Here is a 16,559-nt window from a genome sequence, read left to right as displayed (position 1 = left end):
AGGTCTTCAAAATTGTCTTTTCTAGTTTCTCTGCTAAATGTGGCTTTCTTATAAAGTGAATCGATCGGAAACATAGCTTCAGTACCATGTTACTGCAGGAGATTCAATTGGCTTTGTTTTAAAGAAATGGAAAAGAGATGGCTTGGCATATATATTTTGATTGTATATATTACTTTCAAATGTGTCTGGAATAATTTATTATTGACTTGACTTGCACAAAGTTATCTCCTTGACGTTCACTGTAAAAGGTACATCATTCATTTCTTTCCAATAACACCATATGATCATCTTCTTGATCACAATGATCCTGCAGCACCTCTGCTTTCTAACCTTTCCTTTTATTGGAGAATTCAAGGTCAAATAGATAGAAAATCATAAACTTTCACTTGATTTCACCACAACTTAAAACGGGTGATTATCATCTTATTCGTAATTCTACATTTTTTTTTTTAAAACAAAAGTAAACTCTTGTTATATTCACCACTAGACTGGACATTAAACGAATACAAATTAGCAATCAGAAATGGGTCTGATCAGCACTGCCCCAACAGTTATCAGGAGACCCCAAAACGTCCTGCAAATCACATCCCTCAATTGAACCAAACCCCTCAAGTAATCCTTCAAAAATTTCATTATCCGCACAATCACCCACCAAATCGTCTTCTTCATCATCGAGCTCCATAGCTGACATTCCATTCTTAGCCTGGTTGTCTTCTTCTTCCCCAGCAACAGCCGGCATGTGCCCTTCAAACAAGGACATATGCCCAAATAACTTGTCCTTCCTGGAAAAGCTAGTACCGCAAGAGCACTTCCACTTTGACTCTCCACAGTGCTTCAGATGGCTCCTCAAATCCGCCATCACTGAGAAACTCTTCTTATTGCAACGATTGCAACAATACATCTTTGGACAATGGCTCCTCTTGAAATGATTCTTCACACAAATCACCGACTTCAATGCCCGGAATTTCTTATGCTTCTTGTTTCGATTACAACCCTCAAACGGGCACGAGAATCGGATGTTCTTCGCCGTCAATGTTTCCTTCCCCTTATCCGGCTTAGATAGCGCCTCCGGAGTTTTGTACTGATTTCCATGGGCGCGCATGTGCATCCTCAGATTAGCATCTCGCTTGAATCCTTTCCCACATATCTCGCAGAAATGAGCGTGCTCCGCCAGTAACTCCACCGCATCTAGTTCAACAATATCACAGTCAACATCGAAGTCAGTCCTTTTCTCCACTTTGGGATTAAAATCCGCCGCATGCTTTCCTTCTCTGGATACATGATAAGGAAAAATAGATGGAATAGTCAGATCGGACGGATCTGAGATATTTTCGGTGGGCTTACCAGCGGCGGTCAGAGGCTCAAGTGTCTGGGCGCAAGAGAGAAGAGCAGTGCCATTGATGATAATCTGATGGATGGCGGAGGCGATCTCGCCGGAGACCATATCCATTTGAGTTTCTCCGATCAAACAATTATTGTTGACCGATTCTGATAAAAAGTTGTGCAGAGTATCCATTCTAAAGCGGACGCTGGAGAGGTTGAGGAGTGGAACCCGAGGGTCTGGGTAGTCCGGCGGGACGGAGTGCACCGGGAAGAGGTTGCTAGAACCACCTAAATCGGACATTTGCGTTTTGCTTGCTGGAATTGCAAAAGAAACGTTTCTGATTTCCCTTTTTCTGTATCAGTGTAGTTGATAAACATAGGCTAGCCTATGAAAGATTTGACTTGATGAAAGCTACGAAAAGGAAAACGCAAAACGACAGAGTGTAGGTGAAAAGATGACTCAAATACACACGTGGCGTTGAACGGCCAATGGTGACGAACTCGGCGGCTGTGGACCGTAATAAGGTGGTATTGGCCGTGAATTTGAGTCGGAGGCCCATATTTACTAAATTTAAGTCCAACTTAAGGTGCAATCTACTAACCCTCAACCTCAACTTCAATATTAAGATTTTCAATTTATAAGTAGGTGTAAAGGGTTAATTATTAGTCTGTGGTATTTTGAGCAACATATTACAATATGCAGTAGTGTATTTTGAAAATAATTTACATTTTTAGAATAATCAACGCATATTTCTCCATGTTTAAATAACGAATAATGTGTTATTTTAATGAGCGAAAATTGAGAATTTTTGTAAAAATCCATCAATCATTTTTACATGCTATTTTTATTAGCAGACAGAGTCTCAGATATGATTAGATAGGTCATTCAAAAAAAAAAAATCCATGCATAACTTACCTCCGTTCGCTATTTGAAATAGTAAATAAGTTTTTATATATTTATGTCGACCACTAATAATTGTATGCATATTTTTATTCCCGACTGTCATGTCTAGATGCATGCATAAAATTTAAGGTGTTGCAATTTTTTTTTTAATAAAATAGCCAATTAAGTAAATAAATATCTTACTTTTTCTTAATTTCCTTTTTAATTTAGTTACGCTAATATATTAATAATAGTCTGCATATTTAAATAACGAATAGACTATGTTATTTTAACTAGCAAAAGATATAAAAAAAATGTTGAGAATCTCTGCAAAACTCCATCTTTGTCTGATATTTTTATTAGACAGACAGAGAGTCTCGAAGATGATTGGATAGGTCATGCAAAGATTTCATGCATGGCCTACCTCTATTTGCCATTTAAAATAGTAAATAGACTTTTATACATTTATATCCGTCATTAATAATGGTATGAAGATTTTTATTCCGAGCCGTCTTGTTCTTCTCTCTTATACTCTCAAATTTCTTTAAAGCATGCATACATAAAATATAAGATATTGCATTTAAAAATAATAATCATGTAAATCAATCACTTAATTTTTTTTAATTTCCTTTTTAGATTTAGTTGCGCTAAATATATTAATAATCATGTTATTTTTTTGAAAGAAATAATCATCTTATTATCTACTCATTTATTTAATAAACATCTATATATAACTTAATTATTAAGTTATTTAATAAATATTTAGATAAGGTTTTTTTTCTTTTATTGTTTGTAGCTTTTGAAAACTACACATCATCTTTAGGGGCAGAACCACGAAGGCCCATAAAGGATCGGTCAATTCTGTAGCCCGCCAAAAAACCTCAGCAAAAGTACTTCTGTCATGGTTTCGTCCCCTATCTGCCATGACTAAGAGCCCTCCCAGCCATGGCAGGCAAGGAAGAAGATGAGAGATTTAGCCCTTTCTCCTCATCTTCTTCTCTAATTTCTATTTCAATTAGATATACAAAAAATAATGTTGTTTTTCCGTAACAAAATGATGTCGTTTTGCATATTTTTAATTGAAAAAAAATTTAATGAAGGAAATATTTTTTAATTTGTTCTCTACAACTCACTTATCCTTTTCGTTCTTTCTTCATCGCAATTCTAAAACATAAAACTAAATTCCTTCCATTTTCGAAATTCTAATTATTTCAACTTTGCAGTTCCAAGACCGATCATGCAAACCCGTCGGATATGAGTGGAGACATCGTCGCTTACGTTGTCACAATAGAGAGGTAAGATTCCTATCTTTAATCTTTTTCAAATTTGATTTATAAATTTAGGTTGGGTGGAATGTCACAAGAATCACTTATTTACCGTTGAGCCCACTCTCATAGGCACATTTTCACATAATCGTCAATAAAGGGGATAAAGTATAAAAATTCCCCTAACGTTGATAAATGGTGTAAATGAAAGTCTAATATTGATAAGTTGTATCAATTTTGTATATTATCAACAAAACTTTTTTTTTCAACCCCGAATCAATTTGTATGTATATGTCATGTTATCACTTACTAATAATAACAGATAAAAAAATAAATATACATATAATTTTTCATAAAAAATTTTAGGTTGTAGTATAGTTATTTTTTGGTGAGTTAATGATACTAGTCTTTAAGTGGATTATTTTGAATGATTGATAAAAGAAGGAAGGGGTGGATGGAGAACAGAACAGTATTACATTAATATCCAATATCAGGCCTTGAGATTTTAGACTGACTGACCCATCACCACCACAACGCTATATTATCCTGTAAAGCAGATTTGGGCGGGCCTAATAAAAACAGCCAAAAGGCTGCCAAAATATATCAAGAAAATATATAAAATTATAATTAAATTTTAGAAAAATTTATATCGGAATTCACTTTTTAAATTATCTATAATTATATTAAATCATAATTTTGAATTATATCAAATTAATAAATTTATTATTTTTAATATATTTTAAAGATTAGAGTTTATAAATTAGGGATCTAGAATATATAGTTTAGGGTGTAGGATTTATGAATTGGATTTTTAAATTATATTATTAAAATTATTTCTAAATATATGAATTTTTTTATATATCATAAATAAATTATGATTTTGTACTCTAATTAAAAAAATTTAGACTCCAATTTATAAATTCTAAATCCTAAAAAATATATCTTAGACTCATAATTTATAAATATTAGTCCTTCAAATATATTAAAAGTAATAATTTACTTAGTTTAGTATAATTCAAATTATTACTTGACATAGTTGTAAATATTATTTTAAAAATGAATTTATCTATATTTTTTACGATTTTTTTCACTTAGATAGAAATGTGAAAATCACGTTAATTTTTTCATATAATAGAATAATCACATGATAACTAAAAAAATTTAAAAATACATATTTCCGCTTTCATTTGGCAGTTATAATCAATTGAATTAAGTAACTAAAAAATATAATTTTTATTTTTTTTAATATCATACAATTTTCATGTTATATGTAAGAATCAATAATTTATAATTTAGCTATCACAATTATGTTTTACGATGCCCCATCTGGAAGATGAACTGCTTTTATTGCATTTTAAGCGTTTCAATGTTGAAGAAAAATCTACATTACAAAACTTGTGATCAGTCTTTTTCATTTCTTCCTTGTTTAATTGAAAGTATCTTCTTTTCTGCCTCTTTTTTCACAAGACACATGATGAGAAAAATCAGTTTAATCTCCTTCTTCTTGACCACCCTTTGATTCATATCTTAAACTTTTAAGATTAGGTATTAGATTTGTGGTTTAACCTCTTCATATTCAACATTCAATGACATAAGAGATTTAATTACTTGATCTCATCATTAAATTACTGAATTACACATACAATTTTTAGAAACTACACAATTAGATACAAGTATAGGACTTAAAAACGACATTTCTATGATATTAATTAATGACTTATATTAGAAAGTAATATTAGCCAATAAAATAAGTGAAATACATGAATGACATCGAGTGATTCATGCATTGCCATAGGAATTGAATGGCGCACATTCAACCTTTCTTGCTATATAAGAAAGAAATCATTTCACTATGTAATCATCCAAATGTTTCCTCTTTACAATCCCAAGAGCAGAAATAGAGAGTTCAATTTTAATATTTTTTTTCAAGAGAGATTATAATTAGTATTTTTTTTATAAATAAATACATTTTGCATTGTGATAGTCAGAGAGCGATTAAGAGCAAAATCCAAGTTTTCACTCGAGGTCGAAGCACATTGATGTACGATATCAATCGATATATGATGTGTTGGAGCCTAAGCAATTACATCTTGAGAAAATCCATACTGATGATAATAGTTCAGATATGATAATCAAATTCGTATCTAAGGACAAGTACGAATTTTGCAAAGAAGCAATTGGACTGCTAGAACTCTCCATCTAATTCAAGAGTGGGAGATTGATATATTTTCTTTCATTCGCGGAAAAGAGAACAATAAGAAATAATATTAAAATACGAATAAAAGAAATGATAAGAGAAAAAGAAGGAAGAAGTAATGGAGAAGATAAATAAATTATTAATAATAATTATAACTATTAGTATTAGTTTATGTTTTTAAGTATAAAATATATGCAACTTTTATTTGTAAAATAGTCTTATATAATTCAAACTCTTAGTTTAAATCTATGAGATTATATTACAAATGAAAGTTGCATAGATTTTAAATTAAAAACATAAATTAATTAATGATAGTTGTAATTATTAATAGATTATTAATAATTATTTATCTTCTCCATTAATTTTTCATTTTTTTTCTCTTATCTTTTGTTTTTATTTTAATATCCTTTCTTGTTTCTCACTTCTCCAATAACGAGGAAACATACCAATTTATTCTCCCGAATTAGGTTGAGAGTTCTAGCAGTCTAGTTGTTTGTTTGCAAAATTTGTACTTATCCTTAGGTAAGGATTTGGTCATCATATCTGAATTATTTCATCAGTATAGATTTTCTCAATATGCAATTGCTTAGACTCCAATACAACGTATCTAGTGATATCTCACATCAATGTACTTTGATCTTGAGTGAAAAGTCAGATTCTTGATTCAAATGGATCACGCTTTGACTATCACAATCAGGGGTGGCAACAGGACCGGGTGGTGACAGGGATGCATTCCCTTATAGGGGGTGAATAGAACTACTGAGTAATTTCACGCCTTTAAAACTTTTTACTCAAGTCAATATAACATTGAGGGTAATTTCAGTATCAGAGGCAATTTCAATGTACTACGCTATTTAGCAATTCAGTCTACTGAGATTACTTCAACTTCTGATAATTTCCAACTCAGAGGATGACTTTATTTCAGATGTTCTAAAGAAAGATATGTAAAATATATGCACAGTGTTACGAAAGTTCAGAGTGTTGATATGTGAGATAAAGTTCAAAGCATAATAATTCAGTAGAAGTAAAAGGCAATAACAGAGAAAGAAATACTCAGCGGGATTTATACTGGTTCGGTCTCTTGCCCGCGTCTAGTCCTCAAGATACCTTCTCCTGAGCTTTAATCCACTAATGATCTCTTTTAGAGGTAGAGAACAAACCTTTTACAGAACAACCTAAGTTTTGAATAAAGTACCTTCCTTCACTCAACACTCACACTAATTCACTCTTTGCTACTTATGACCGAAGTAACAAATGACTACTGAATATAATCGAAAGATTACGATTTCTTCAGATAGAAAGTGTATTGAACTAATCTCTCTTCTAACAATTACACAGATATGAACTTTGATTTATGTTTAGCTCTTTGCTCTGTTTTGCCTTTTGCAATATATCTCGTATGTAGCTTGATAAGTCCGAAATTTACTTATATTCTTATGCATTTTCATGTTCATACTTATGAATTTTAGTTTACTTTTATGAATGTTTTGGAAAGATTTCACTTGTTTGTTTATGATTTGATCAAGAATGAATTAAATGCTGACGAGAGCTTACATTTGAGGAATCTCAGCTTAAAACAAGCACAAATATGCAAAAACAGCACAAACCAAAGAAGACCATTCGAGGGAAAACCTCTGTCACGATCGTGGCACTACACTCTCGATCGTGACATGGAGGTTTCACGCCCCAGAAGATTTTTCCTTTTCACAATTGTGGCTCACCAGTCACGGACATGACATGCCCTTTTGCACCAAGAATTGTGGTTGTTCATCAAAGCATCACGTCCTTTCTCTTGAATCATCGCTACTCTTCACCATCAGCCACATCAGTTCATCACATATTTATGGAGGAATGTCTTCCAAAGGATACAACTATTCTTCATTTATACAAAGGAATTCCTCTATCATTTTACAAACAGAGATTTTTCAGAATCAAAAGATACAACATTGAGATACTGAGATATTGAAGTAGCTTGATATAGAGAGATTTTGCTCCAAGCATTGAAGGAAGTCAGATCGAAAGATAAACTTCCTCGAGATACAAGAAAAGATACATTGAAGAAGACGGTCCCGAGGCTTAACAAACCTTACAGATATAGTAAAAGGATTCACAACCACCATACTCTTCTTTATTTTAGCCTTTTCCTTGGATTCTTCACTCTTAATCTATATTTAGCACTGTCAATACATTATCTACCAGATGTTAATCAATCAAAAGCAAGTTATTTTATGTTCATTAAACGTCTTCTTATTGCTTTATGAGTGTTCTAGTGAAATTCATCAAAGCAATATATAGAAATATTTGTCATTTCATAAAACTTAAAGAGATTTAGTTTATGAAAAGATAATCATATTGCAACTACAACTTGTGTTTTGGTTTATAATCCTAATTCACTATGATAACTCGAGGAGTTAGAATTATTAATCTAAATGTCTTAAGTTTCTTAATCCTAGAGAGATTGGATTGAGAATATTATCCAATATACAGTAAAACTTCTATAAATTAATAAATTTTTTTTGAACCATAAATTAATAATGTTGGGACCATGAAATTTTATTAATTTATAGAGATATTAATTAATCAATAAATTAATAATTTTTAATTTATAGATTGATTTTAAAATTCAATTGAGGATAAAGCTCGGGATGATTCGGTACATTTGGAACCAGTCACAAGAAAGAAAGGAGTTATAGCATCAACCACTATTTACAATTTTTTGTTAAATTTGACAAGGGTGCACCAGAACTTTTGAATTCACTGAGAATAGTTAGAGATGAAATTTAACTAGATTTTAACTTTTATGAAAAAAGAAAGTACTTTAGAGTCATATTTTGCTAAATTATCCTAAGTATATATATCTATGTATATTTGACATATGTATTTGAGAAATTATTAATTTATAGAGTTAATAAAATAATGTATTTATAAAGGGTTGTTCTAAAAAAATTATTATCTTATTAATTTATCACAATTTATCATTTTTTAAACTGACCCAAGTCGGGACCAGAAGAAATTATTATTTTAAATAGATTACTAATTTATCAAGTATTAAATAAGTAATGTTATTGGAGAGTTGGATGATCCGTACAAGCCTTTTTCCCCAAATCATATCAAAGTTCTTTGATTTGTTCTTTGCAACCTACACCAATCTATTCTTTTTCAGTTTCAAAGAAACAAAGGCCGAAGCAACCTAGGATTTGCAATGCAAATTCTCATACTCTTCGATCTAAAAGAAGGTATGAGGATTAATTAGATAAAAACCTTTACAACAGATTTTGGTTAGTAATTATAAAGTTTGGGATCAACACATTGTTTGACTTTAACCTCACTCAACATTGGACTTGCCCAAGTGACAAGGCTATGCTGTCCCTTAGGCTTAGTGTGATCAACTGGCTTTCTAACTGTCAAAAGCTCTTGAAGAGCTACTCCAAAACTATGTAAATCATTCTTTTGCGTTATTTGTCCTGTCATCACAAACCTGTCCAAATCATAACTATTATAATTAAACAATCACTTACCCTATGATGATAACATTAATTTCACAAAAGAAACAATCACTTACTCTGAAGCATGATACCCAAAAGACCCTAACAATCTCATCGAATGTAACCGAGCTACAACATCAGAAGATGAATTTGAAATGTTAAAGTCTGCAATTTTAAAGCTGAAATCATCGAAAAGCAGAAACAGAAACATGACAAAAGAAGAAGAAGAAGAAGAAGAAGAAAGAGGAGGTACATAGTTAGACTCAAACTCTTAAACTGGTTACGTAGTTAGGCTCGATCCAAGAGAAAGAGGGTGTGTTTAGATAGAGAAAGAAGATAGATTACAAACAGATGAGAGGAGGAGATGGTGAGTTTGATTTTTTGTTTTTGTTTTGAGGATTGTTTGTGATAATTAGATAATAAGGGGGTTAATTTTTAAAATAAATAAATATAAGGACAAAAACAACTCTTTGCCCCTTGACTTTGACTGTCATTTGATTTTTTTAACACCGTTAGTCAGTTTGGACTGTGTTTGCTAATGGAATCAACTTCAAAGTACCTGTTTGTCAATTTTTAAACCACATAGTTTATGTTTGAAAATGGTCCAAACCAAATGGTTTATTTTTGTACCTTTTCTTAAATTCAATTACCAAATTAATGATTTTCTATAAAACTAGAGAAAACGAATAAGGAAACAATATACATTAAATATCAATTACGTTTCCTTTGGATCGATATCTTTTATTACTACAAGCGAAATCGTGCACTTACAGAATTCGCCAAACAAGTTTTTGGCGTCGTTGCTGGGAAAACGCCAAATTGACTTACTCAATTATTATTGTTTTAATTTATTCTGAATCTTCATTTATAGACTTACACTATTTTCTTCCCGTTTGTAGGTACTAAGTTTACATTTATGCGTGAGACAAGAAGTTCTAAGGAGAGACTTGAACCATATCAACCTGAGATCGAGAAGAATTTGAAAAGAAAGAAGAAATCAAGGAAAAATAAAAATAAGGAGAAGATGTCAGAGGCGCCGTAAAGGCTAATGGACTACGCTACTCGAAGGCTCAATGGAGTAGCTGATGGGGTAGTTTGTCCGCCTATTAACGCCGACCAATTTGAGATAAAACCATCTTTATTTTGGCTGAATTCACTCCCTTCAGGAACAATCACCACTTGGGATTAATTAGCTAGAAGTTTTCTATCAATTTTTTTTCCTTTAGCCAAAACTGCAAGAATCATTAAAGAAATCACATCATTCACCCAACATGAAACTGGGTCACTTTACGAAGCGTGGGAATATTTTAAAGAACTCCAAAGATTCTGCCCACACCATAATCTACCCCTAATGCAAACATTTTACAACGGAATCAATCCAACCACTCTGGGTACTATTGATGCTATGGCAGGAGGATCATTTATGAAAAAGACATCTAGGGAAGCTTTCGATCTTCTAGAAGAGAATGCAACAAATAGTAGCATGTGGCCTGTGGAACAATATCCATATGGATGCCCTGACCGGTGTCAGCTCCAACTTGTCTTTTTTAACGAGTTTCAAAAAGTGAAACAATGCATTCCTTCTCAGATTCCCGCCATCAGCCCTCTATCGCCCGCAACCAGCTTGTCCTGCCATGCTCCAGATGAAATAAGCTAAATTTGGATGCAACCTTCTTCCATGACATCTTTTAGGTAGGTTGTGGGGCTATCATTTATGATCATTAAGGTGTGGTTATGAGTTCTTTCTCTATGCTACCTCTAGATATCCTAATGCTACTGTTGCTGAAGTTTTATACGCTAAAAAAGCTCTCTCATGGATAAAAAGTTTGAATGTTCTCAAGATCACTCTCGAAATTAATTCCAAAATTGTGAATGAAGGTCTTCGAAATTCACCTGCTATTTTCTCGGAGCTGGATAACATTATTTTCAACGAATCGCTATCTATATTGTTTAAATTTCTCTTTTATTAGGCGTCAAGCTAACCAAGTAGCTAATAGCTTAGATAGAGCTTCAAGGTTTCATGATAGTGACAAAGATCCTCTTCATATGTATCACATGTTGTAGGTTTCATGATAGTCCATCCCATCTATTGGACAAAGATCCTCTTCATGTGTATCACATGTTGCTTGAGATGTTCCTATTGCTCTTTAATGAAATTGTTATTCCTTTGTAAATATAAAATAAAAAATCAAAAAGTGGAATTGATGTTGGTCAATTTCTGAATTCCATTGACAAAATTTCTCTTCTATTTTGTCTTGTATCTGAGTACTACCTACCCAACACAACACAACAGATGGACTGTACAGAACCCAAATTAAAATAAATAAAATAAATAAATAAAGGCGCATACCAGCAAGGCAGCAACAATTCGATAAAAGCAATGCCACTTGCGGCGGTGCAAGCCAAGCAGCCTCCGCACCATCTCCAGCATCTCCGAAATTCCCTCTGCCACTTTCATATCTATCGCTGTCGCCGTCTTCTTTCAACTATTCTCTCTTCTCCTTCAAGCCTTTTTCCTTCCACCATCTTCCCATTCATTGTTATAACCTCTCCTTCATTTTCATGCTTCCATTCTCCTTCTCCTTGCTTGCCATCTTTCACATCCATTTTCTCTGACTTCCGAAATGTACGGACATGATCTCTTCTTTCCTTCTCTTCTCAACTCTGATTCTGAACCCTCCGATCACAACTTCTTTCCTGGAGGCTTATTCCTTCACTGCGAAACTATCTGTCCTTCTTTTGTTTCCTTCATATCGTCCCAGACAAAATTCCATGCCTCTTCGTGTTTCACCAGCACTACGTTAAGGTTGGATGATCGGCGACCGCAACGAAAGAATCGATACAAAACAGGGTTGTTTTTATCGGTTAGTTTGTCTATCAAAGGGAACGAGGAAGAAGAGGGATGCGTTGGCGAATTGCGAGGTAATGGAGAGGAAACGAAGTTGGTGCAGGACAATGCTGAAGTTTTTGCGACGGAGGAGAAGATCAAAGTGCATAAATCGGGATCAGCTGCTTTTAATACCACCAAACATCTCTGGGCTGGCGCCTTTTCTGCTATGGTCTCAAGGTGTTTACTTGTTTTTTTTTACTTTAACTACTATTTATTCGAAATAGATCAAATATTACTTGATCAATATTTTAATTGATTTAACTACATTGAAATATTCATCCGTTGATTGTTTGTTTGCATCCGTGTGCTTGGATAATTGTCCACAGAGTAGCTAATCCAATTCTGATTTATTTGGATTGAAATCCCTTTGTTTGTTGTTCATCGAGCTTTTGTAATATGCATGTGGAACTCCGTATTAGCATTTAGCAAGTTTTTCAACTTACATACTTATGATATGTTTTTGAGTTGATGTGATGTGATGGATTCTTAATAGTTCTGGTTTTGTTTTTTAGTTATTAGTTTGTTGTCACGTCAAGTGTACTGCTGGCTGATCACATTAGCTTAGTACTAGTTTATATAGATGAAGTTTATTAATTAACGATTATTTCATTGCACTGCAATCTGTTTCTGCTGAAACAGGACTTTTATAGCACCGTTGGAGAGAATGAAGCTTGAATATGTTGTTCGTGGTGAGCAGAGGAATCTTTTTGAGCTCATCAAAACAATTTCGGCAAATGAAGGACTGAAAGGTTTTTGGAAAGGGAACTTTGTTAATATACTGCGCACTGCTCCATTTAAATCTATCAATTTCTATGCTTACGACACCTACAGAAATCAATTGCTGAAATTGTCTGGGAATGAAGAAGTCACAAATTTTGAGAGGTTCGTTGCTGGTGCTGCAGCTGGAGTTACCGCAACCTTGCTTTGCTTGCCAATGGACACTGTAAGTAGCAATCTGGGATCAAAATATTTTGATCATATTGCATGATATTTCAATAGGCATTTTCTTTTTATTTATCACTTCATATTTTTAATTGGCACTTAAGTCGTCTCCGGATGAGTCTATGTATATATTTTTGTTTTATAAGTGCTGGTTTAAATGGTGAGTTTAGCATACAAGTTAGTTGCAGGACTTCCAAGAATTACCTTATTTTGATTTGTGCCTTACATATGGTCTGACTTGCCTTTGGGTGCAATTAGAAAGGAAAATGATACTTGGTTTGATCAATTGTGGATCTTCCATAATCTAATTTCATTCTCTGTTAATACTTCTTTTGTTGAGTTGGTTCACTAGTGATATTAATAGAGTGCTGGGTTTTATTCTGTCTGCAGTAACTATAAATGTGAACTTCTACCCAGAAATTTAGCTGTTGAAGAGTTGACAGTTTCTCTTATCACTTGTTTGACTGGGGAATTGGAAAAGAGATCTTCCATTTTACTATCTCTTTCCATTTGTTTGATGTGAATTTTCAAGTCTGACAATAATCATGTACAGTCCATACTTGTTTAATAGTTTGAGGAAGTGACAGGATGGAATCAGGCCTGAATTTGAAGTCCATTTCGTTGTTCCATTTCATGTCACCTATATGAATTGCCACGCTATAGATGATTGCATATTATTTGTTTTTACATTATGCTTAAATCATTTTGCAAAGGAAATCATCTTTATACTCGATAATTTAATATTTAATTGTTTATGTTGAGAACTGTTGTTGACTGAACATGGTTTTTTTCTCTCTCTTTTCCCCTTGTTATAATGATATGTATTTTAGTGATCTAGAAGCTATATGCATCATTAATGTGGATAAGTTATGTAGATTGATGTTTTTTATTTGTGTTTCACATTGAGGTCAGCATACTTCTTCAATATCTTTTCACAAACCGAACAACATTATGTTACACAAGGAACATATTTCTGGTGAAAACTAGTTTTATAGTAATGCTCTAAACTGTTACAGATAAGGACCAAGATGGTGGCGCCTGGTGGAGAAGCATTGGGTGGTATAATTGGAACTTTCCACCACATGGTCCAAACCGAAGGTTTTTTTTCTCTTTATAAGGGTTTAGTACCCTCAATAGTGAGCATGGCTCCTTCAGGAGCAGTTTTTTATGGTGTTTATGATATATTGAAGTCAGCTTATCTCCATTCTCCTGAGGGGAAAAAGAGAATTGAGAATATGAAAAAAGGAGGTCAGGAACTAAATGCATTGGAGCAATTGGAGTTGGGAACCATTAGAACGCTGCTTTATGGTGCCATTGCTGGTTGTTGCTCTGAAGCTGCTACATATCCCTTTGAAGTTGTGAGAAGACATCTTCAAATGCAAGTCAAAGCCACGGAGCTGAATGCATTGGCAACTTGTGCAAAGATAGTTGAACATGGAGGTGTTCCTGCTCTTTACGCAGGGTTAGTTCCCAGCTTATTGCAGGTATGGTCCATTCATTCTCATTAGATGAACAATGTATTCCATTAATTTATACAGAATGAGCTAGGAGATCATGGTAAACATTGATATTTTTAAATCTCTCTCACAGTGTTATCCGAATTGTGTATAAGCTATGTCAAATATGTACGTTATGCCATGGGGATGATACTGGTATTTGAGTAGAATGGAAACTGTAACAAGCTATCAACTCCAGTAGGGTTGATGACTTAGGAGTTAGACCAAAAATAGGATCAACTTGAGTATTAAAAATGATGAGTTGGCACATCAATTAAATACAAGTTATGTGAATTAAGTTCAAACAAGTTATATATTTTAATGTCTTTTAAACCTCCCCATATCGAACCTGTCTGTAGAAAACCGTCCTAATATAAGTGGAGTTATGAAAATATATTCTAAGATACCCTATGGGTTACCATCCTCGGTGATCCTCTTCTGCTGAACACAAGGCACGGAATGAGCTTTTCATTTTCAGCCTGTATAAATAGAAAATTACATTGTGGTGATCCTTAATACTTTATGACCTCTTTCGACCTACCTTCTTATCATATTTGTCATGTTGAGTCAAGTCTCTTAACAAATTGTGAAGGTGAATTGACTAGGAAGTAGGATTTGTCGCTACAGCAGATCAACTTGGGGCAACTTTTACAGTTGTTCTCATGGGTGCATAAAAAGTTAAAGCTGACATTAATCTTATTGAGTCAGTTAGTTTCTCTTTTAGTTTGCAACTACGGGTACGTGAAAGTGCATACATATAGCCAGATATATACAACAGGTGGACAGATGTAAATGTGTAGAAATAGAGATGCAGATCGTTCAGAAAATATGTCATCTATATGCTTGTTTGTCAGAATAGTGTAGCCAACAAGAATATCTAGGAAAAGCAAGATCAAAGACCAGAATGAGTGTCTATTAGGGAAATCTTTTCTGCCCCTTTTATTTGCCTATAAATGTAAAATATATGAACGAATGTTTTAAGTTTTCATGTAGATGAAACCTTTGTATGTTTACATTGTACAGGTTTTACCATCAGCTGCAATAAGTTACTTCGTATACGAGTTTATGAAGATAGTTCTCAAAGTGGAGTCAACTTAGAAATTGAACTGCTCTATCAAAAACTTGGAGGGGTGGTTCTTGATCTGCTGTGCGATGCTACTAAATTAAAATAATACCATTTTTAATTCATATTTTGTCAACTTACCTGTATATTATCAAATACAAGAAGAGGAGGAGGACACGACGCTGCTGCTTTCCCTGGTATCTTGTTTAGGTAGGAAAAAGATGAAGTGAATATGATATTGTGAGGGGTTTGCGGAACATCTAACGATTATATACTTGTCTGTTTTCTAATTTCATAAAACTTAGCAAACTGTAACGGATGAAAGGCGTTTGATTGCATTTCCCCAAGCCAATAGAAAGAGGTTACTTGTCAACTGTTATTTTCTTTACAGCAAGTATGCATTCCTTTTCTAATTGATTGAGTGCATTGTGTCAGACTTACTGTAAAAATTTATTGCATGGGCTGTAGGACTGGATTTGTTCTCATGTAAAAGTTGGTTTTTCTATTTTCTTTTTTTCATAAAAAAAAAAGGGTTGGGTTTTCTTATTTTCACGGGTTTGCATTATTAGAAAAAGTTTGCAAGTGATGAGGCGATTATGTGCATGTTTGGTCCTTTTAATAGTTTCTTTTTCACTTGAAACAGTTGCTATATAAACGTTTGGTTAGGATTGATAAACAAATGTTAATAACGGTTAGGATTGAGAAACAACTGTTCATAACGATGTCAGAACTAGAGTTCTAAATTAATATCGCAAAATTTTAAGGTAGAGAAGAAAATAGGAAGAGAAGAAGAATTATAGTAAGGAAAATAATGATAGTTCTATTATGATAGACCGTTGATGCAAATGCTCCTAAACAAAATAGGTTAACTTAAATAATAACTAAACAATAAAATAAACAGAAAAATAAACCAAAACAAGAAATTTCACATTCGAGCAGAAATAAAGGTCTATTAATTCTACTAGCTGACTAGTTTTTCAATTAGTACTTCCTAACATGTCACAATTCTTTCCCT

At 33.3% G+C, this 16,559-nt stretch overlaps 2 protein-coding genes across 3 annotated transcripts; one reads left to right on the top strand and one right to left on the bottom strand.

The window, feature by feature from the left end:
- Positions 1-211: 211 nt before the first annotated feature.
- Positions 212-1,711, bottom strand: LOC136230627 (zinc finger protein STOP1 homolog). 2 transcript variants are annotated; one of them, XM_066019755.1, is made up of 2 exons: positions 1,345-1,711; positions 212-1,188 (listed from the first exon to the last, which is right to left on the bottom strand). In XM_066019755.1, exons 1-2 carry the CDS (start codon positions 1,622-1,624, stop codon positions 518-520), a joined length of 951 nt encoding a protein of 316 aa, XP_065875827.1. In that variant the 5' UTR covers positions 1,625-1,711; the 3' UTR covers positions 212-517. The 2 variants fall into 2 exon arrangements, with proteins under 2 accessions (XP_065875827.1, XP_065875825.1); XM_066019753.1 differs by having other exon boundaries at positions 212-1,710.
- A 9,770-nt stretch (positions 1,712-11,481) lies between these two features.
- On the top strand, positions 11,482-15,934 carry LOC136231066 (probable mitochondrial adenine nucleotide transporter BTL3). Its single transcript, XM_066020316.1, has 4 exons — positions 11,482-12,220; positions 12,683-12,986; positions 14,002-14,469; positions 15,505-15,934. Exons 1-4 carry the CDS (start codon positions 11,778-11,780, stop codon positions 15,577-15,579), a joined length of 1,290 nt encoding a protein of 429 aa, XP_065876388.1. The 5' UTR covers positions 11,482-11,777; the 3' UTR covers positions 15,580-15,934.
- Positions 15,935-16,559: the final 625 nt, after the last annotated feature.

The sequence above is a fragment of the Euphorbia lathyris genome, chromosome 5 (assembly GCF_963576675.1).
Source record: "Euphorbia lathyris chromosome 5, ddEupLath1.1, whole genome shotgun sequence".
In the NCBI taxonomy this organism is placed as follows: Eukaryota; Viridiplantae; Streptophyta; class Magnoliopsida; order Malpighiales; family Euphorbiaceae; genus Euphorbia; species Euphorbia lathyris.
Note: the sequence above shows the minus strand (reverse complement) of the source record. Positions and strands in the feature narration are given on the sequence as shown.

Excerpts from the sequence above, each read along its gene's own strand:
- LOC136230627 (XM_066019753.1), bottom strand. The coding sequence starts at position 1,624 with ATGTCCGATTTAGGTGGTTCTAGCAACCTCTTCCCGGTGCACTCCGTC.
- LOC136231066 (XM_066020316.1), top strand. The coding sequence starts at position 11,778 with ATGTACGGACATGATCTCTTCTTTCCTTCTCTTCTCAACTCTGATTCT. Across the intron at positions 12,221-12,682 it reads TTTTCTGCTATGGTCTCAAG|GACTTTTATAGCACCGTTGG; the intron begins GTGTTTACTTGT and ends CTGCTGAAACAG. Across the intron at positions 14,470-15,504 it reads TAGTTCCCAGCTTATTGCAG|GTTTTACCATCAGCTGCAAT; the intron begins GTATGGTCCATT and ends TACATTGTACAG.